At 43.1% G+C, this 22,498-nt stretch overlaps 1 protein-coding gene and 1 long non-coding RNA gene across 6 annotated transcripts in view; one reads left to right on the top strand and one right to left on the bottom strand.

Moving 5' to 3' along the window:
* Positions 1-7: 7 nt before the first annotated feature.
* LOC120399127 lies at positions 8-18,692 on the top strand. Its single transcript, XR_005594975.1, has 4 exons — positions 8-153; positions 8,047-8,250; positions 17,531-17,657; positions 18,559-18,692. It is a non-coding gene; the product is annotated as an uncharacterized LOC120399127 (long non-coding RNA).
* The window catches only part of VWC2 (von Willebrand factor C domain containing 2), a 119,758-nt gene continuing 110,346 nt past the window's right edge, over positions 13,087-22,498 (bottom strand). For 3 of the 5 annotated variants that reach the window (XM_039527052.1, XM_039527051.1, XM_039527054.1), the window contains exon 4: positions 15,671-16,345. In XM_039527052.1, the coding sequence (XP_039382986.1) occupies positions 16,194-16,345 (152 nt within the window). In that variant the 3' untranslated portion in view covers positions 15,671-16,193. Of the gene's footprint in view, positions 15,095-15,670; positions 16,346-22,498 lie in introns of those variants that run through there. The other 2 variants (XR_005594974.1, XM_039527050.1) reach the window with 2 other exon arrangements.

Below are 22,498 nucleotides of genomic sequence, written 5' to 3'. Positions count from 1 at the left end.
AGAAGGATCACCTCTAGGAGTGTACATGTAATTTCATCTTCTTGATCATCCAGTCCTTTCATAGACTGTTAGAGGACTGTGAGGAGCCCACAGCAGTAGCTCAGAGGTGGAGCACACTGGGACACAGATCCAGATTCCGCGAACAATTACCAGGTAAGAAATTATTTCTTTCTGATAGCAGTGACTTCAGTTTCCATGGTAAGTAGGGAGTCAGTCATCCTACATTAAATTTCATAAGGATAAATTAGTTCTACAGGCCCGTATGCAATTCCTCCCAAAAAAGTGGCAATATTTCAATTTAATCAATCAGTCATAATATTATCAGTATTTTTCCTGCAATCTTATGGCCATGCCAGCAGGTCCCAAATTGAACATTAAATCTCTCTTGGCTCTTATCTGGAGTAGTCTAAATCTTTAGATAAAAGATATATTTATATCATTTTACACCGGTATAATAGAATCAGCCTGTAGACCAAGGCCTGGTCTACACTACGAGTTTAGGTCGAATTTAGCAGCATTAAATCAAACTAACCCTGCACCCCTCCACACAACGAAGCCATTTTTGTTGACATATGGGACTCTTAAAATCGATTTCTATACTCTTCCCCGACGAAGGGAGTAGCGCTGAAATCAACATTGCCGGTTCAAATTAGGGTTAGTGTGGATGCAATTCGACGGTATTGGCCTCCGGGAGCTATCCCACAGTGCACCATTGTGACCGCTCTGGACAGCAGTCTGAACTTGGATGCACTGGCCAGGTGTACAGGAAAAGCCCCGCGAACTTTTACATTTCATTTCCTGTTTGCCCAGCGTGGAGAGCTGATCAGCACAGGTAACCATGGAGAGCTCATCAGCACAGGTGACCATGCAGTCCCAGAATTGAAAAAGAGCTCCAGTATGGACCGTACGGGAGGTACTGGATCTGATCGCTGTATGGGGAGATGAATCCGTGCTATCAGAACTCTGTTCCAAAAGACGGAATGCCAAAACATTTGAAAAAATCTCCAAGGCCATGATGGACAGAGGCCACAACAGGGGCTCAACACAGTGCCGCATGAAACTTCAGGAGCTGAGACAAGCATACCAGAAAGCCAAAGTATCAAACGGACGCTCCGGGATAGAGCTGCAGACATGCCGCTTCTACACTGAGCTGCAGGCAATTCTAGGCGGGGCTGCCACCAGTACCCCCACCCTTGTCTGTGGATTGTGATGATGGGGTACTCTCGGTCACCATGCCTAACGATTTTGTGGACGGGGAAGATGAGGAGGAGGAGGAGGTTGAGAAGACCACACAGCACACCATTCTCCCAACATCCAGGATCTTTTTCTCACCCTGACGGAAATACCCTCCCAAGGCGGTATCCCGGACCATGAAGCCATAGAAGGGACCTCTGGTGAGTGTACCTTCATAAATATAAAACATGGTTTAAAAGCAAGTGTTTTTTAATGATTAATTTGCCCCGAGGACTTGGGATGCATTCGTGGCCAGTACAGCTACTGGAAAAGTCTGTTACTGAGTCTGGGGATGGAGCGGAAATCCTCCAGGGACATCTCCATGAAGCTTTCCTGGAGGTACTCTAAAAGCCTTTGCAGAAGGTTTCTCGGGAGAGCAGCCTTATTCCGTTCTCCATGGTAGGACACTTTACCACGCCATGCTAGTAGCAAGTAATCTGGTATCATTGCATGACAAAGCCTGGGAGTATATGGTCCTGGTGTTTGGTGGCATTCAAGCAACATTAGTTCTTTATCTCTCTCTGTTATCCTCAGGAGAATATCGTTCATGGTAACCTGGTTGAAATACGTGAATTTAATTAAGGGGACATTCATAGGTGGCCGTTCCTACTGGGCTGTTTGCCCGTGGCAGTTAGCCAAGGGTTAAAGCGATTATTGCAGAGAAAAGGATGGGGTGGGGGGCTTCACGCTGAGCTGTTCGCGTTTGGCTAGCAGGGATCTTCCCTGATACCAGCCACGCTGTGCGGTCGGGGGAGGGTTAAAGCGGTCATCCCAGAGAAAAGGATGGGATGACCTTGTACCGAAATCACATGCGCTATGTAATGTGAATAGTGTTGTTCACCGTGGAAGAGCATACCCATTGTTCTGTAAAATGTATCTTTTAAAATACTTCTCTCCCTTTTTTTCCTCCTGCAGCTGCAAGTGTTTCAAGCCTCCCTCCTCCATCCCAAAGGCTATGTCAGATAAGGTGGTGAAAAAACACACGCGCGATGAAATGTTCTCTGAGCCCATGCAGGCGTCCCTCACTGAAAGAGCTGAGCACAAAGGGTAGAGGGACACAATAGCACAGGACAGGAAAGCGGCCAGTGAACGTGAGGAGAGGTGGCGGCAGGAAGATCAGAGGATGCACAAAGCAACGCTGGGGTTACTGCGGGAACAAACGGACATGATCCGGCATCTGGTGGAGGTTCAGGAACGTCAGCTGGGGACACTGCTGCTGCAGCCCCTGTTTTAACCGCCCTCCCTCCTCCCCATGTTCCATAGCCGCCTCCTCACCCAGATGCCAAGAACGCGGGGGGGGGGGGTAGGCTCCAGGCACCCAGCCACTCCACCCCAATGGACAGAAGGCTGTCATTCAACAAATATTGAAGTGGCCTCTTCCTTCCCTCCTCCCACACCCCACCCGGGCTACCTTGTGAGTTATCTTCCAGTTTTTATAATCAATTAATAAAGAATACATGGTTTTTAAACGATAGTATCTTTATTTCTAATCTGTGATCGAAGAGGGGAGGGCAGTTGGCTTACAGGGAATTTTAGAGTCAACCAAGGGGCGGGTTTTCATCAAGGAGAAACAAAATAGAACTGTCACACAGTACCCTGGCCAGTTATGAAACTGGTTTTCAAAGCTTCTCTGATGCGCAGCACTTCCTGATGTGCTCTTCTAATCTCCCTGGTGTCTGGCTGGGCATAATGGGCTGCCAGGAGATTTGCCTCAACCTCCCACCCCGCCATAAATGTCTCCCCCTTACTCTCACAGAGATTATGGAGCACACAGGAAGCAGCAATAACAATGGGGATATTGGTTTTGCTAAGGTCTGAGTGAGTCGGTAAACCACGCCAGCGACCCTTCAAATGTCCAAATGCATGGTCTACCACCATTCTGCACTTGCTCAGCCTATAGTTGAACAGCTCCTTACTACTGTCCAGGGTGCCTGTGTACGGCTTCATGAGCCAGGGCATTAAGGGGTAGGCTGGGCCCCAAGGATAACTATAGGCATGTCAATATCCCCAACAGTTATTTTCTGGTCTGGGAAGTAAATCCCTTCCTGCAGCCGTTTAAACAGACCAAAGTTCCTGAAGATGTGAGCATCATGAATCTTTCTCAGCCATCCCACGTGGATGGTGGTGAAACGTCCCTTGTGATCCACCAGTGCTTGCAGCAACATTGAAAAGTACCCCTTTGCGCTTTATGTACTGGCTGCCTTGGTGGGCTGGCGCCAAGATAGGGCTATGCGTTCCGTCTATCGCCCCACCACAGTTAGGGAATCCCATTGCAGCAAAGCCATCTACTATGACCTGCACATTTCCCAGAGTGACTATCTTTGATAGCAGCAGCTCAGTGATTACGTTGGCTACTTGCATGACAGCAACCCCCCCAGTAGATTTGCCCACTCCAAATTGATTCCCGGCTGACCGGTAGCTGTCTGGAGTTGCAAGCTTCCAGAGGGCTATTGCCATTCGCTTGTGAACTGTGAGGGCTGCTCTCATCTTGGTATTCTTGTGCTTCAGGGCAGGGGAAAGCAAGTCACAAAGTTCCATGAAAGTGCCCTTACACATGCGAAAGTTTCGCAGCCACTGGGAATCATCCCAGACCTGCAACACTATGCGATCCCACCAGTCTGTGCTTGTTTCCCGGGCCCAGAGTTGGCTTTCCACAGCGTGAACCTGCCCCATTAACACCATGATCTCCACATTGCTGGGGCCCGCGATTTGAGATAAGTCTGTGTCCATGTCCTGTTACTCTCGTCACTGCCTCGCCTGGTTTTTCAGCTTCTGGTTCTGCATAAACTGCACAATAATGCACAAGGTGTTTACAATGCTCATAACTGCTGCAGTGAGCTGAAAGGGCGCCATGATTGCCGTGCTATGGTGGCTGCACGGAAAAAGGTGTGAAACAATTGTCTGCTGTTGCACTGACGGAGGGAGGGGCGACTGACGACGTGGCTTATACGGTTGTCACACAGAATGGCCCCCTCAAGGATTGACCTCAAAACCCTGGGTTTAAGCAGGCCAATGCTCAAACCACTGATTCCCCACAATACACAGAGGGAAGGGGGAAGCAAATGAATACTGAACAAATCTGGTCTCTTTATTGTTTTGCTCCACTCTATCTTTCTTGCACATCTTAGACTGGCAGCAGACGGTGCAGTACGACTGCTAACCATAGTTGTCTCCTGGCTGCTTGCCAGAAAACAGTGCAGTAGGCCTGCTGGCCATTGTTTCCCATTTATGTCGAGGTGCCCCCAACCGACCTCACTGACGTCGGCTAAAAGCGCACCCAGGAGACGACGATGGGTACCAGTTGTAATGCACCGTCTGCTGCTAAAAGGCAATGAGCTGCTGCTGTGTAGCAATGCAGTACCACGTCTGGCAGCATCCAGGAGACGTACAGTGACGGTGAGCTGAGCGGGCTCCATGCTTGCCGTGGCATGGTGTCTGCACTGAAAAAAGGTTGCTCTCATGGGGGAGGGGGGAGGTGTGTGTGACTGTATGTCATGTCCTCAGGGTTGGCTTACTGTGCTGTTTCCGCAGTCTCTGCTGCCCATTGGAATTCTGGGTTGAGCTACCAATGCCTGATGGGTCAAAAAGAGTGTCGCGTGTGATTCTGGGTAAATGTCATGAGTGTTCATGAAGTCTGGATAGTAGTAATGAGCAGTTCAACTATAGGCTGAGCAAGTGCAGCATGGTGGTAGAACGTCCTTTTGGACATTTAAAAGCTCACTGTACCCAAAACCATCCGCAACAAATTTTTCGCTGGCGCTGTTGGTCAGACATCAGCGCAACCAACATTCCCATTGTTATTGCTGCTTGCTGTATGCTCCATAATATCTGAGAGAGTAAGGGGGAGACGTTTATGGTGGGGTGGGAGGTTGAGGCAAATTGCCTGGCGTCCGATTTTGAGCAGCCAGACACCAGGGCGATTAGCAGAGCACAGCAATTGCATCAGAGAGGTTTTGAAAACCAGTTTCATGACTGGCCAGACTTCGGTGTGACAGTTGTGTGTTTTTTCACAATGCAAACCCTTTGTTGATTTTTAATTCCCTGTAAGCCAACCACCCTCCCCTTTCGAAATAAAGTAACTATTGTTTTGAAACCATGCATTCTTTATTAATTAAAAAAAATGAGAGAATGACAAGGTAGTTGGGGTGGGGTGGGGAAGGAGGGAAGGACAAGGCCACATTGCTTACTGTAGCCACACTAAAAATCAAACTGAATGACAGTCTTCTGTTGCTTGGACCATCCTCTGCAGTGGAGTGGCTGGGTGCCTGGAGCCTCCCCCTCTGTCCCCATAAGCATCTGGGTGAGGAGGCTATGGAACATGGGGAGGAAGGGAGGCAGTTATAAAGTGGATGCAGCGGGGGTCTGTGCTCTTGTTGGCTTTCCTGCAGCTCCAACAGATGCTTCATCATGTCCATTTGCTCCCCCATTAACCTCAGCATCGCGTCCTGCCTCCGCTTTTCGCGCTCACTTAATTCTTTCCTGGCCTTTGCCACTGAATGTCTCCATGCATTAAGCTGTGCCCTATCAGTGCAGGAGGACTGCATGAGCTCGGAAAACATGTCATCGCGAGTGTGGTTTTTTTACCTTCTAATCTGCGATAACCTCAGGGACGGAGATGATAGGGGGAACGTAGAAATATTCTACGCTCTACGGTTCTGGGGGGACTGCATGGTCACCTGTGCTGCTGAGTTCGCCATGCTGGTCAAACAGGAAATGAAATGTAAAAGTTCCCGGGGCTTTTCCTGTGTACCTGGCTAGTGCATCAGAGTTCAAAGTACAGTCCAGAGCGGTCACAATTGAGCTGTCTGGGATAGCTCCCGGAGACCAATATTGTCGATTTGTGTCCACACTACCTCAAATTTGACCCAGCATAGTCCATTTTAGCGCTACTCCCCTCGCCGGGGAGGAGTACAGAAGTCAATTTTGAGAGCCCTTCAGGTCAGCGGAACGGGGTTGGTCCTGTGGACGCATTCATTTTTAAATCGACCTAACGGGGCAAAATTCTACCTAACCGTAGTGTAGACCAGGCCTTAATGTTACTTCTTAGACATAAGGGAAATTAATTAAATTATATTACAAGCACCCTATTTGTATATTTTTATATGTAAAGACTTCATAAAGATTGTGATTTGATGTGAATTGTGCCAACAAATTAAAACATTTGAAAAACCATAGAGGTTGCTTTTTCAGTTTTAATGAACTAGTTTCTCTGTAGTGCATATTTATGTATATCAAGGGCATCTAATTAATAAAAAATAAATGCAAAAACATAATTAAGATTAACAATGACTTTTTATTGCTGAAACAGTTGTATAAACAGCATATCTAATATTTAGCAGAATATATAAAATAGCTATTTTTATCAAATGCCATTTTAAAACAAGTAGTTGGGAAAAAGCAGTGTTTGGGAGGGAAAAATACTTTAGCAGTAAATTATGAAATTCATTTCTGTTCAACTGGAATCTACAAAATGACCAAATTCTAGTTATTCCTCATTTTCATTTGGTAAACAGGGATAAACAGAATGCAAACTGTAAGTGTGATTACATTAATTTGAAGCACTGCACATAAATGTCATCTCCATAATTAGCCAATCACGATAACATTAAATTACTTAGCATTAGTTTGACTTATCAGTGGTTAATAAAGTATAGGAAACAGCGAATCTTGCCTTTGCAAATATGTAGGCTTTGTGTTGGTAACATGCCAAGTAATGTAAGCAGATGGAGCTTTGTACAGTACCTACCACAAATAAATTCCAGGATTACCCTCTGCAATTAATTAGTTTTTAAGGCAGTAGAAATATAGATTAAGCTGCACTTTTTATTTTTTTATTTTTTTTATAAATAGAGAAGTACATTTATCAATCTGATGCACCTTTTAAAAAAACCTGTAGTTGGCACACAATTCCATCACCTAAAGGCATTTATGTAATGTCAACCATACTTCCTGGGATAGAATTGAATTGATACGTGTTATGCTGCAATAGTTCTTTTCATTTTGATATGTCATATCCTATAAGGGTCTTGACTTGAGTCTCTATGCACACATTGTAGCATAGTGTGAAAAATGGTTGTTTTTTCTGCTCCTTATAATGAGTGAAATTCATTCCATGGATCAGGCCAATTCAATGTCTATACACCACTTAAATCCTACTTAAGACTTATTTGGAGCGCTTAAATAGTACCACTGGTACGTAGGCCTTGTGCTGTTTTACTACATAGAGGGAATTTCACCTTCTATGAATGTACATTCCTCACAAGATTACTTATACCTATTCTCTTATCTGATAATTCATTCATCACAATTAAATACAGATGTTATATATATAGTCTATGGGACAAATGTTGATCTCAGTTACATTGGTGTTGATCTGGAAATTAATTTACATTGGTGTAACCAAGATCAGAATTTGGTAATTTGTGAATATATATATATATATATATATATTTACACGTGCTGTCAGCAAATGTTTGTGTTCATTCTGTATATAGATATGCAATCGGCACTTTTCATACTTCCCAAAATATTTCCATATTTTCCAGTTTTCATGGTTTCCCACAAAATACTTCCTTATGCTCTCAATGCCTGGCTGGAAATTGCAAACTTCTTTGCATATAAATCAGAAAATTTCATTTTCTGTCTTTTTCAGTTCTCATTGATAATTCCATATAGGATTTGTACTTATATTTCCCATTAATCTTACTATACCTGTTACTTAGTTTGCTACTTTTCATTGTTGTGCGAGAACTGCTATTGCCTTGTCACCTTTGCTTTTATTTTCTCATTAATTTTGTCTTTTATATCCTCAAGCCTAGGCCCGTCCTCAGCACTCCCATTAGGAGTTGAGTGGGTTGTTTGAGGACAACGTCTGCACCAGGAGAATTCTCCACCCATAATCTACTCTGCTGGCCCTTTTACTTGGTCTAGAGAGGAACCAATGGAAGGGATGTTCCCACTCCAATGAGATGTTGACTGCTGTTAAGGTGAACACCAGGACTGCTGACGGATGCAAGGGTAAGCCCGATATTTACCTTGAGGGACAATGAATGTTGACTATGTCAAAATATTAAGTCATTTTTACGTGTTGATGCATGCATTCTGAATATTTTCATCTGGAATATATCCTTTTTATAGCTATTTATTTCTTATGTTTATCAATTTTTTTCTTTTACAACTGAACAAGAAATGAAGTTATAGGGTCTAGATACGTTATTAGCCTCAGATAAGCCATCAGAAAGCAGAAATTAGTAAATGTTACCTCATAAATTCAGAGGTAAATAAGATTTTTTTCCAATTAATTTAGCTCAAGCTAATCAAGGTGGGGTGTTTTCATGATTGATACATAATTAGCAATCAAAAATATATACTAGGTCATGTTACTTATCTCTCTACCAACTCAGGAGTCTTTGTACAGGAAATTTGTTTTCTTCATTGCTGTTTAAGGTTAACCAGGTAGTAGCATCTCCACCTCATTTGGTAGGAGGCTGATCAATAGTCTGATATTTCAGACTGGACATTTTTTTCTGATATTTAGCCTTGATTTTTCTCTTTGTGGGACATTTGCTTCCATGGTTTCAGTATTGCATTAGATTCTGGTTCTTACTGCGAAGTGTTTCTATGAGATCTTTCATCATCATCTATAATTTAACACACTCAATGCCTTTTTTGTATTGGAGCATGATTGACTTTAATATTACAAATGATAAAATGCTTGAACTTTAATCTAAAATTCCTTTTTCACCTAGAATTGATGAACAACTTGGATGTATGGATAGCAAAGTGGAAAGTAACTCTTTCCTCCCCTACCATGGTCTTTTCTTTTCTTTCCTTGGGTTTTTTTTCCAGCAATGTACTGGGCAGAGTGTACTTTCCATGAAGCCATATAAACACAGTATATAAAGTGAACATGTTGGCTGTTAAGGGAAATGGGTGGTAATCTGGGTGGGTTGTGTCAGCCTGACTTCTAAATGAATTCCTTTTCAAAATACCCTATATATAATGTGGAAATAACTCATGATCCATATACTATAATTGCCTTCAAAAGATAGAATTTTGACACTAAAAGTAATTAATAGTCCTGTAGTGTAATGTAAACATAGCGTGAGACTATAGAGATGAGATTTTTTCCAAAGAGTGAAGAATCTCTTAATTGTGATTGGGGTCTATACCACCAAAGAAGACAGGAAAACAATGTAAGGATCCATCTCTATTCTGGACAGCTACTTAAGCACTTTCCTAATCAGGGTCTCAGTCTTCTGCTCTTCTGTGCTGTGTCAACATCTTTACTGCTTTGTTGTTATACTCCTCATTTATTTTGTCCTAAGATATGTTATTGCAACCTCGTTGTCTTTTCCCACTCATTTTGTTCCCCCACCCCGTGAACCTCTTCTTACTAAGTTAATTTCCCTCCCACTCATAGTCTTTCTGTTCATCACCTTCCTGTACTCAAATTCTGTAGTTTTCTCCTTATTGTTTGGATTGGTGTATTTCTTCCATTGTCATCCTCATACCATTATGGCTCTTCCTCTTTCTGATGTTCTTCTGCTCTCACCTTTTTTTCCATTATAAAAACCTTTAAGAATGGCTATATTCCCCTTTACAATATTATCTTCTCTATTTGGTGTCTTTTCTATTTGTCGGTTTCTGTCTTTCCTGTCTCCTTGCCCCCAAATCCCAATAGGAATAGTTAGATAAGAACATACCACTGCTTCAGCTTGTGCAGTTTAAAGGCTCTCATAATGTACCAGGCGGTTGCGCTATAGTATAACATGGGAGCAAACTTCTGAATGCTGCTTAAAAAAAAAAAGCATTTAACCTTTCCATCTACTGTGTTTCCATCCCTCCTCACCATCACTTTGAATCTGACAGAAAAGAACAACTGAATGCTTCATGGAGAAAGCTGGAAAATAAGTTACATTTACAAATAGTTTTGAACTCACATTTTCTATTTTTTCCCCTCTTCCCCTATTCTTAGTAATAGGAACATTTTATATGAATGAGTGTTATTTTGTTTTTGTTTTTTAAATATTCTCTGCCTATTCCCCTATCGGAAAACATATGTGGCATGATCTCTGCAGCAACTACTTATGCGTATTTGAAGCCAAATTCACTCCTGTTGTAAAGCCACAGAAGTCAGAGTTGATTTCAGATGGGGAATAAGCAGTAGAATTAAAAGCAGAGACCCTGTGTTCATGGAAGTAACACTAAAAAACAAGTGGGAAAAGAAGAATGCCTGCTCATCCTCAGACCTCCCTCAAAAAGCACCCATTCACCATGAAATACAGACTTATTCATGACCTATTAGCAGGTCTTGAAATTTAGTTATTAGGGCCCTACCAAATTCACGGCCATGAAAAATGCGCCATGAACTGTGAAATCTGGCTATTGTATGAGAGGAGAGCTCCTTCCGTGTGCTGGGCTCCATCTGCTAGTCCCAGCTGGACTCTGGAGGGATGGGACTTGCTGTTCCTGGGCCAGATCAGACCCACCTCCAGGAATCTCCCCAGGCTGCTGGAAGCTCCACAGCTGCACTGCCTTCAGAGCTGGGCTCCCAACAAGCAGCTGCAGAGCTTCCTGCAGCCATGGAAGGTTCCTGGGGGTGGGTCTCACCCAGCCCCCAAAGTGGCCCCTGCAGGACACGAGGAAGCCCCATCCCTCCCTAGTCCGGCCAGGACAAGCAGCTGGAGCCCAGCACATGGTAGGAGTCCCCAGCTGGGGTGCCCCCAGCCCTGCACCTCCCCAACTCCAGTTTCATATGGCTCTTGGTGGTTGCCAACCCATAAGGCTGGCCTTTGCCCCCCCAAGTGATGACTCCCACCATAGCCTGCGACCATCACTTCTGTGCTGGCACTGGCTTCAAAGCTCTCTGGCTGCCCAGCTCTGAAGGCAGCACAGAAGTAAGGGTGGGAATCCTGCGACCACCCATGGCTCCTTTTTGGGTAGGGACGCCCATGGTTACAGCACTCTGTTTCAGATGTTCACATGAGAAATTGACTATTTTTAAAATCCTATGAACATGAAATTGACCAAAATGGACACTGAATTTGGTATGGTACTAGTTCTTATGGACGAAAAACTGCAAGTTAGAGAATTGCCAACCAGCTGGAATAAGTAATACTGCCTGAACATCGGCAGGTGCCTTTGACCATTTTAACTGGTTTGAGTTGTCGTCCCATTTTTGACAATATACATTAAGTAAGTGATAACCTAATATTATTTGCAGTAATACATATTTTTACCACAGTCAGATTTTAAAACTATCATTTTATGTCAAACGGACATTTCTTCACTTAAGTAATATGTTTTATTTGATTAAAATTATAAACTGGAAAGAGTTAAATATAACTTCCAGTAACCAGTAAATTGTCTGTTAGCAAAATAGAGCCTGTTTTCATGTTTCTTCATTTTTGTTCAAACCTCGGACGAGCACTTCTCAGTATGATACGCTCAGCAACTCAATACGCTTTGTGGCTTTGCTCATTAGGAACTATGTAGTTGGATTTTATTTCTACTTTTGTATGAAGAAATTAAACAGCATGTGCTCCTAGATTCAAACAGGAATATTACTTTAGTTATGTGGTGAGAGCTAGATCAATATAGATTTCAACACTGTTATCTAATTTAAACACTAGGAACATTCTGGTCTGCTTAAAAAGTTATAGAAAAAAAGTCTACAGCTGGACAAGCAGCAAAGAATCCTGTGGCACCTTATAGACTAACAGACGTTTTGCAGCATGAGCTTTCGTGGGTGAATACCCACTTCTTCGGATGCAAGTAGTGGAAATTTCCAGGGGTAGGTTTATATAGGCAAGCAAGAAGCAAGCTAGAGATAACGAGGTTAGTTCAATCAGGGAGGATGAGGCCCTGTTCTAGCAGTTGAGTGAAAACCAAGGGAGGAGAAACTGGTTCTGTAGTTGGCAAGCCATTCACAGTCTTTGCTTAATCCTGAGCTGATGGCGTCAAATTTGCAGATGAACTGGAGCTCAGCAGTTTCTCTTTGAAGTCTGATCCTGAAGTTTTTTTGCTGCAGGATGGCCACCTTAAGATCTCCTATTGTGTGGCTAGGGAGGTTGAAGTGTTCTCCTACAGGTTTTTGTATATTGCCATTCCTAATATCTGATTTGTGTCCATTTATCCTTTTCCTTAGAGACTGTCCAGTTTGGCTGATGTACATAGCAGAGGGGCATTGCTGGCATATGATGGCATATATTACATTGGTGGAGGTGCAGGTGAATGAACCGGTGATGGTGTGGCTGATCTGGTTAGGTCCTGTGATGGTGTCGCTGGTGTAGATATGTGGGCAGAGTTGGCATCGAGGTTTGTTGCATGGATTGGTTCCTGAGCTAGAGTTACTATGGTGCGGTGTGCAGTTACTGGTGAGAATATGCTTCAGGTTGGCAGGTTGTCTGTGGGCGAGGACTGGCCTGCCACCCAAGGCCTGTGAAAGTGTGGGGTCATTGTCCAGGATGGGTTGTAGATCCCTGATGATGCGCTGGAGGGGTTTTAGCTGGGGACTGTATGTGATGGCCAGTGGAGTCCTGTTGGTTTCTTTCTTGGGTTTGTCTTGCAGTAGGAGGCTTCTGGGTACACGTCTGGCTCTGTTGATCTGTTTCCTTATTTCCTCGTGCGGGTACTGTAGTTTTGAGAATGCTTGGTGGAGATTTTGTAGGTGTTGGTCTCTGTCTGAGACCCCACAGGGCCTCATCCTCCCTGATTGAACTAACCTCGTTATCTCTAGCTTGCTTCTTGCTTGCCTATATAAACCTACCCCTGGAAATTTCCACTACTTGCATCCGAAGAAGTGGGTATTCACCCACGAAAGCTCATGCTGCAAAACGTCTGTTAGTCTATAAGGTGCCACAGGATTCTTTGCTGCTTCTACAGAACCAGACTAACACGGCTACCCCTCTGATACTACAGCTGGATAGTCCTTGTTTCCTGTATTCCATGTTTGGTAAGGTTTTATTGTTCTTTTCTACTGCTATTTGAAAGACTCTCTGAAAAATGTAACTTTTTTCTTTCTGCTATAGTCCTCAGCACCTGGGGAGGGACAGCATCCCACTGCAGGTTGTATATTCCTTTTCATTTTTGAAGGGGAGAGGACATTGTTCTTTCACAGTGGCTAAATCAGCCCTAATCTATTTTAAATCTTCCCATTACCACCTTTTAAATGCTAAGTAAAAAATAGTGCATCTACAAGGTGCCAAAATCACAGTGCTGGAGCCTGAAGTTCACATCTACAGGTACATACTGACAGGCTCTCACACATTACATTGCCAATGTTCCTGTTCACTGACATAGTAGAATCACCCTTGTGGAGTGTGCTTGTTCACTCCTTTGCCTTTTTACTGAGGTTGTCAACAAGAATGCCAGTCAGAGTCAATTATGGGTTATTTTCTGTGTAGCATTGACATCTGTGCTAGAAATTTGCCTTTGCCCATCAATTTCACACAGACCACTGAACAGCCCTCAGCTGGCAATAGTGGACCTGGGCTGGCTTTTTGTTCGGTGACCTAGATGTAAAAGACTCCATAGCCCATTATGAATCTCCATAGCCATCTTGTCATCCTCCCAATCGTGATTTTTAAACAGCAGTCTCTGCAACTCAACAATATTAGAGAAACAACTTCAGTAAACTAGAAAGACCTGAGAAATCATGAGGAATCACATAAATCAGACAGGAAATTTGGGTGAAATGGATACGTTGGTATCAGGATTAAAAATCTGAAGTGGAAAATGCTCAGTATTAACTATGCCCCTGAATTGGAACAGGGATTTGAACCTACCTTTCCTACATTCCAGATGAGTGCCCTAATCTCTGTGTTGGTGGGTATTCTGGGTTGGGTCTTTCAATCAATTCTGTTGAAGGTGGAGAATGCCTGGGTTGAGAATCCTAAGAGGGCTTTGGCTTGGGTTGCTCAGAACCTTACTCATTAGCTGTGGGGCAGCATCAGGGCTTTGCACATGCTGACTGGTAGCAACTCAGCTTCCGCCTAGCCCTGCAGGTGCCTGAGTGGTGGTTTTCAGAATGCCAGTGGCACCTAAATGTTGGAATCCTAAGTACCTTTCTGAATCTAGCTCTTAGCAACTTGGGACCAAAATCTGTTTGCTTTATTCATCTGAGTAACATAACTACTTTTGTAAGGTGAATAGGATTTGGCTCTGATTTAGGGCCAAATTCTGCCACCTTTAGTTAGACTGAGTAGGACCTTACTGCGCTAGTAATTTCTACTCAGGGAATGAGGTACTATTGTCGGTATAGGTAGCAGGATCAAGCACTTTTATGTCCAGAGTGCTTAGCATATGGGGTGCACACGTGATGATGCTCTTCACAATCTGCCCATTAGTGATTTCCATTTACTACCGCTAGCAGAGTAATATTTTTATGCTAAGAGTGAAACATTTAGGGTACGTGTTGGACATTCTTTCTGCTGCTTATTGATAATAGCTTTTTAGTATAATATTTTGATGTACTTTATATACATGTACATAGGCTTGAGGAAAATCATTTTGATAGTTGATGGGTTGAGAAGAGGTTTGAAAAAAATCATAATCAGTCCAAAACCCACTTTCCTTGATTGTCCACCTGGGATGTACTGAGGCTATATGTGAACTTGAAGGTACATTTTGTCGTAGGATTATTTGTCTTCAGATTTGTAATTGTTATGGTTACTTAAGCTTGCTGTGCATTTTATGTCTTTGCTGCTTTGTAGTTTCCTGATTTTCTTGTCCTTGATCTGGTTGAGAAACAAACAGTTGTCTGGTGATTGATAGCTATGTGGGCAAAATCCATACTTGATGTGAAATCCTGGCCCCTCGAAGTCAATGGCAAAACTTCCATTAAAATCCTGATAGAAGTCTGAGAGATAAACAATGTAAGTTACGCATCAGGTGTCATGTAGTCAACTACTAATTCCTAACATTGCACTAATTCAGCAAAGCATATGTTAAGTCCATACTTAAGTGCTTTCTTGAACCTGGGCCTCAGTAGTGATTCAACCCAAGTGTAATATATGAGAGTAGCAGAAAAAGAAAAGCATGTTTAAATAAAATAGCGGAGACTTGCTTTATCTTACACCTGTTAGTTGCTTCTCCTGTTACACGCCCTGTCACCTTCTGTTGTCAGTTGTACTTGTTTTTCACAACCATTAAATGTAAATTTGTTGCAAGTTTCATTGTTTTGTCACTTACAGCCATTATATCAGATATGGGACGCTTTACATCACGAAAGAATTCATCGTGAGGTGATGTGTATATACACCTGAAATTAATTCTTATAGGATCCATGTTTAGAGTTCTGAAACAATTACTATAATCAAAGTCACAATTTCATACTATCTTCCCAGTTATACTAGTGCAGGTCCACTGGAGATGCACCAGAATAACTAAGAGAATTTGGCCTACTTTTGCACAAATAATAAATTTAGCACATTCTTTTAAAGCTTATACCGTATATTTTCAAAAGGTAGAACTTCAAAGTACCTGAAATATGTGATTGATTTGCTGGCTATTTTCTGGCCACACGTCTATTATTGTTGCCCATCAAAAATAAAGTCATGATAAAACTAAAACGGAAATGTTTTAGGCATGGTGCATGTACACAATAGGACAGGCGACCGTACCGTATTTTAAGCTGTATCTATATAAAACATTTATTTTAACCTCTATAATGGGATTATATAAATACACAGAATATTTGATAGAGTGTACTCAGTGCACTCACCGTGAAAATAAAATGTTAAGACAGGATTTTTATGTCCAAACTTTTTTAAATATATGGATTTCTTTGTCTTGCAGTATTACATTACTATGAAAAACAAAATACCAATATGATGATCTTTTCTCCTCACCAAAAATATTCTTATTACAATGAATAATCTTTCCCAGGCTTATCTGATGTTTTTATAAAATACTTCACTGCGGTGAAAACCCTATAGTACTTTTGATTTGTAGATTCCCTAGATTTGTTTGCATTCATGTCTAGTGCACATAGCTTGTCGTTCAATTCTCCAAGTGCCTTCTTCGTAAGTACAGTGACATATAGTACATTCATCAGTCTTCACCTCTCGGCCAGCTGGAATGACAGTGGTTTCTGCAAAGCAGTTTGGGCCTAAAAAAAAAAGGAAATTCATAATTATATTTATATCTATAGTTTTTGCTTCTTAATACTGGAGACCTAGTATAAAATTAGTAACAAAAAGTAACAAAAAATGTTACTTTTAATGTCATTTAGTTTTGATTTTAAAAACAGGATATTTCATTAGAAAAGGGAACGAGAATCATCTATTCTTTGTTTGTACTGGGGTTTTGTATGCACACTCCCCCTCTGTTCAGGAATATGTATAGGTGTGCTAGTTGTACAGTATTTCGTAGTAAGATCTTACACAGCCATGATAGACATCTGGGCAGAGTCTGTTCTTGTAGATAAATACAGATTTCAGATGTGAGAAACGCTCCGTATTGTCCAGAAAGAGTAGAACACTATAGCATCACTACAGGTTCTCAAGCATTTTACTTTAGATTTTATAGCTTCTTCCACTGGAAACATGTTTAGAATATACTATAATATTTGTAAAGTATCCAAGCTTTATTTTGTGTTAGCTGAGAAAATATTTGCTGTCTCCATTATAACAGAGTAATTTAAATCTGTACCACCACCTATGCACTCTATATATTGATACGTTAACCAGCAATAAGCAACACACCCTTTTTTAGAGTTCACAGAAACATGTTTGTTTCCAACTACAAGGCAGGAGAACTGCCTAACAATAGTCTCTTCAGGCTGGTGCACTACCCCTTATAAAACACTGTTTTTGAGTTTTCTTTGCAAACAAAAAGTAGAAGCCAACTATTTGTGGAGGACAAATGAAATGATTCATGTGTTAATTTGAATAATACTCTCTTGGGATAAAAGAGTAGCATTTTGTTCAGGGTCTGTGTACCAGATATACCACATCTATAGGCTGAGCTAGTGCCTAATGAAATCAGTGAGTTCCAATGGACACTGGATTAGACCCTTAGGTATCTTCTACAGGGGCAACTCTTCAGCGGTCTAATAGAACTTACAAAACACAAGTGTACTTTTTAAATGAAGTTGAACTTGCATAATTTTATACTTTGTATATTTAATGACTGACCATAACTTAGACAACTAAAATGTTAGGCTTTGTTTTTGGATTCTTGCTCAAAGTTTTGCACATAATAGAATTGCCATCACTCACCAAGTTTAAAATCCGCATACTGCATTTAAAGTATCTAATTTTATGGTGGTACCACTTTGTTCTGACCCTTTCAGTTTTCACAAGCTGAGCATCACTGGGCTGGATCAGTACTTGAATGGGAGACTTCAATTACTGCAAGAAGTGATATTCTTCATTCTAAGGCACTACTGAACTAATGTCCCAAACACTGTCCTGTGGGAGGTACGCTATCTTTCAGATTTGATTAAAAATGACTTGTGGGTGCCTTTTTTTTTTTTTTTTTTTTTTAAAGATTTTGGATTTTTCCTACCAATATAGCTGTTAAGTCTGGTATCCTGGTCATATTACAAGTGATAACACTTTCTGATTGCCTAAACTTTCAGTTAGATACAGTATTATTATTCTACCTATACTTCTGGGATAGAACACAGCAGTTGTTTCTCTTCAGTGGGAGATAAAGATGCCTAGGTATCATCCTATAGAGCCCTTCACTGTAAACGATATGCAACAAATACTAAATTATTAAGGGTGAAATTCGCTGCTGTACAGGGAATCTGTACAAGACCTATATCCTACTTAAAATCCACTTAAGCACTGAGAAGTGTAAGAGGGACATAAATGGTGCTGAAATTACAGGGATGACTTTTGTTCTGAGAGAGTAAATCTTATACTTTGTTGTGACGAGCAACAAGAAATGAAATAAAATAGCCCAATTAATTAAATTCACTAAGGGTCAAATTGTAATGCATCTTATGCTATGAGCAGTGCCATTGAAATCAGTGCATTATTTAACATGAGTAACAGTATCACAAATTGTTACACTACTGAAGTTTGGAGAGGCTGTTTATATTGGTAAGTCTGGTGTCAGTCATCTACTTAAGAAGGGTAGGCCTATCACAAAATAATGGTGAGACAGCAAGATATTAACAATGAAGATGTTCTCTTAATTTCTCTTGTAGTTAGTGGTCATTCGGAACAGCCAAATGAAAATTATCTATTTTAGGGTTTTGTATTTTCTTCCATCACTGAAGCATTTAAGCACCTTTCATGTTAATTAGATTGGTATACCAAAGTTCCTTGTTTACTTCAAGTGGTCTTAAGCTATTCTCCCTTTTTGTTACAGAAAGCTTTGCTCAGGGAGGTTTCCATAACATCAACCACCATGCTAAAACAATAAATGAAACTTAGTCTGGTTATGATATAAACGTGTTGCATCAAGCAAAACACTAGGAGTTTATGTGCACACAGACATCAGCGTATTCTACAATTCTCCTTCTTCAACTTCTATGGCTTTTGATACTAAAGCATAACTTGACTTAAGTTTGACATGCTAGCCAGAGTGGTCAGGCGAACTGTATGTGCTACCAATTTGCTGCGTGACCTTTGCCTCAATGCCCCCCTCCTGTAAAATAGGGATAACACCTCACTTACAAGAGTAGTGGCAGTATAACAACATTTGAACAACACTTTGAAGGTGTGAATTGCTAAGTATGTATGTGATTGCATCTCCTGTTTAATATCTACACTATTGTGAATTTAGTAAGACGCTCCCCAGAAAGCTGTACTCTCCCCTCCCCGTGTGTCTGCTGGACCATTTGCAAAGATAAATCTGGAGACTTTCTGATGAAAATTAAGGTGCATTTATTATGTTTGTTCTGCCAGAGATGAGACTTCCTACAGACAGATATGCAAGAAGATATTTTATGCTTAAGAACTACTGTACTAGATACTCCTGACTCAACAAGAGGAAATATTTATATTGTAAAGATATTTTTCAATCTTATTAGAAACATATAAAAATTTGGTATGATTTAAACCAACACAGGGGTTTTCCCAACAAAATTTTTGGTGGCCTCAGAGAGCAGCCACAAACTCTCCCTGGTAGCCACACTGACACTTTTTTCCTAAAATACTTAATTAACATTAGGAAAAACAAATATGCACAGATTCACATCCAAATCATTGTAATGTATATTTGTAGGGTCTTTGACAGATTGAACAACAAAAATAATGCTGCCTCCCTGTTCGGCCCACCCCATCCAGGGCTTAATGGGTCCTGGGGCTTGCTTTGAAAAGTGATTTTGTAGCTCTCTTAATATCACAGCACACTTAGTTACCTGGGAGGCTATGAAAAGTGATATTGACAAACATACAAGTATCACTTTTCACAGATAGCTAGTAAGCTACAAATTTGCATGCAAGTTTGCATGCAAGCGTGTGCCTGGGGCAGCAAGTTGCGTTTCTGCGGGAGGTCCGCTAGTCCCGCGGCTTCGACGGAGGGTGCCAAAGGCATGGGATCACCCACTGCAACGCCACCGACTGCCTGCAGGTGAACCACCGAAGACCGCCTGACTGCCGTGCTTGGGGTGGCAAAAAACATAGAGCCGCCCCTGGCTAGAGATTGACTGAAGCTCTGTGACTGGAGCCGGGGATCATCAAGAGGCACAAGGAGCTGAGAGTGAGAGGGTGTACTGCTGGAGGACTAAGGAGTACAAGCACTAACAGACACCAGGAGGAAGATCCTGTGGTGAGGATAAAGAAGGTGTTTGGAGGAGGCCATGGGGAAGTAGCCCAGGGAGTTGTAACTGTCATGCAGCTGTTACAGGAGGTACTATAGACAGCTGCAATCCACAGGGCCCTGGGCTGGAACCCGGAGTAGAGGGCGGGCCCAGGTTACCCCCAAACCTCCCAACTCCTGATCAGACACAGGAGGAGTTGACCCAGACTGTGGGGAAGATCACTGAGGTGAGCAAATCTGCCAATAAGCGCAGGACCCACCAAGGTAGAGGAGGAACTTTGTCACAGCTGGTGTCAGGAGTGGGATTTTGGTGTGCACAGCACAGCAGAAGGAGGGTGATTTAAAAAAAAAAAGAGGGGGTTTATTTTTTTTTCCCCACCACAATGGATGACCTAGTACGGGCATTGATACACGCTACGTCGCCCCAGCAGGAGGCTACCCGTGTCCAGGCAGCTGCCCAACAGGAGGCAGTGCGGCTGCAACAAGAGACTAATCGCCTGCTAATGGACCAGGCTTCTCAAGACCGAGCTATGTTGCGGGAACTAGTAAACCAGGTAAAGACCCTTACAGAGCTGAACCGCGGCCATGATGGGACGCAGATCATACGGGCCAGCCATTGGCTGCAGAAAATGACGCGGGAGGATGATGCAGAGGCATACCTTCTGGCCTTTGAGAGGACAGCCTACGGGAGGCTTGGCCTCGAGATCAGTGGTCTGGCATCCTTGCCCCATTCCTGTGTGGAGAGGCCCACAAGGCCTAGTATGATCTGTCTGAAGAGGCTGCAGCAGACTACCCCCAGCTGAAAGCAGAGATCCTGGCCAGATCTGGGGTAACAACTGCAGTGCAGGCCCAGCGGTATCACGAGTGGAGGTACCAGGAAAACAAAACCCTGCGGTCCCAATTGTATGACCTCATCCATCTCGCACGAAAGTGGTTGCGAACGGAATCCTGGAGTCCGGAAGAGATACTAGAGGTTCTGGTTATCGACCGATACATGAGGGGGCTACCACCAGACCTCCGTGCTTGGGTAAGCCAGAACGAACCCTCCACCTATGATGAGGTTGTCGCACTGGTAGAGAGGTGAAGGACAGCGAGGGAGCTGACCCGACCAGTTAAGGAAGAGGCACCCCGGGTTAAACTAGCAGCACCAAGCCCTAGAGCTCGGGTGACTGGGCAACCAGGGGATCACAGGTGGAAAAAGAGAGCGGCTGAAGGCCCACCAGAAGCCACAAAGAGTCGGAGCACTGAGGGAGAAGAGGATTGTGATGTTAGACTGCCCAAACCAAGAGACCGAGGAATGCCTAAGGCCCCATACAGATGTTATGCCTGCAGGGAGTGGGGACATATAGCTGCACAGTGTCCCAATGCTGAGGAGCCTATGCAGTGTAACCTGGGGAACTGGGCAGACCCATGCTCCCTAATCCACCTTGTGGGGGTCTCACTAACCCCACATATGTACACCAGACCAGTAAAGCTAAATGGGTTAGAGACCACAGCACTGGTTGATTCGGGGAGTACTATCATGCTTGTCTCAGGGAAGCTTGTGAAGTGTAGTCAGCTGCTACGGGCTAAGTGTACGGGGATAACATGCGTCCATGGGACAGTTGGTTATTACCCCACCATCCCAGTAAAAATTGAGATTCAGGTGAATACTACTGAGGTAGCAGCAGGTGTAGTCCCTAAACTCCCATACCCGGTGCTCATAGGGAGGGACTTCCCAGGGTTTGGAGACTTACTCCCAGTAGGAGGATTGGAGAAAGAGGGGAACCCTGAAGTTAGTGAGGCATCCACAGAAGACTGTCAATCCCCAGTCTACTCTGAAATATCCCCAGATTTATTTTCCATTCCCAGACAGGGTAGAAAGTTGAAAAGGGAAAGGAGGGCAGCTAAGGCCTTGGGAACCCGAATACTGGCCCAAAGCCAGAGGGTCGCTCTCGTAGGTAGGTGGACCCGAGCAGCTGAAAAGAAGGCCACCCAAGAGGGAGAAGCACCTGAGTCTGACCCCCACCCTAACGCTTCTGAACCAGTAGAGGCAACAGAGACTGGGCCCCTAGATCTTGGGCAGATTAGCCCTGGAAGAGGAAATTTTGGACGGGACCAGGCTGAAGACCCAAGGTACAACAACATTAGAAAGGAGGTGACTGAAATAGATGGGGTCCCCATGGAAGAGAGAACCCAGGGACCAGGACCCTACTCCATAATGAAGAAGAATCTCTTATACCGGGTTGCACCAGTACAGGGGCAGAAGGTACAGCAGATCTTAGTACCTCAAAAACACCAGAATGCTGTATTAAGTCTTGCTCATAGTCATCTTTTTGGGGGCACTTGGGGGTAGAGAAGACCCTGGCACGAGTCCTACGACGCTTCTTCTGGCCCGGAGTACATGAAGAAGTGCGGAGGTACTGTGCGTCCTGCCCGGAGTGTCAGCTGCACAGTCCCTGTCCCCACCTGAGGGCACCTTTAGTACCCCTTCCCATCATAGAGGTCCCCTTTGAGCAAATAGCCATGGACCTAGTGAGACCCCTGGAGAAGACGGCTCGGGGCC

The sequence above is a fragment of the Mauremys reevesii genome, linkage group 2 (genome assembly GCF_016161935.1).
Source record: "Mauremys reevesii isolate NIE-2019 linkage group 2, ASM1616193v1, whole genome shotgun sequence".
Taxonomy (NCBI): domain Eukaryota; kingdom Metazoa; phylum Chordata; order Testudines; family Geoemydidae; genus Mauremys; species Mauremys reevesii.
Note: the sequence above shows the minus strand (reverse complement) of the source record. Positions and strands in the feature narration are given on the sequence as shown.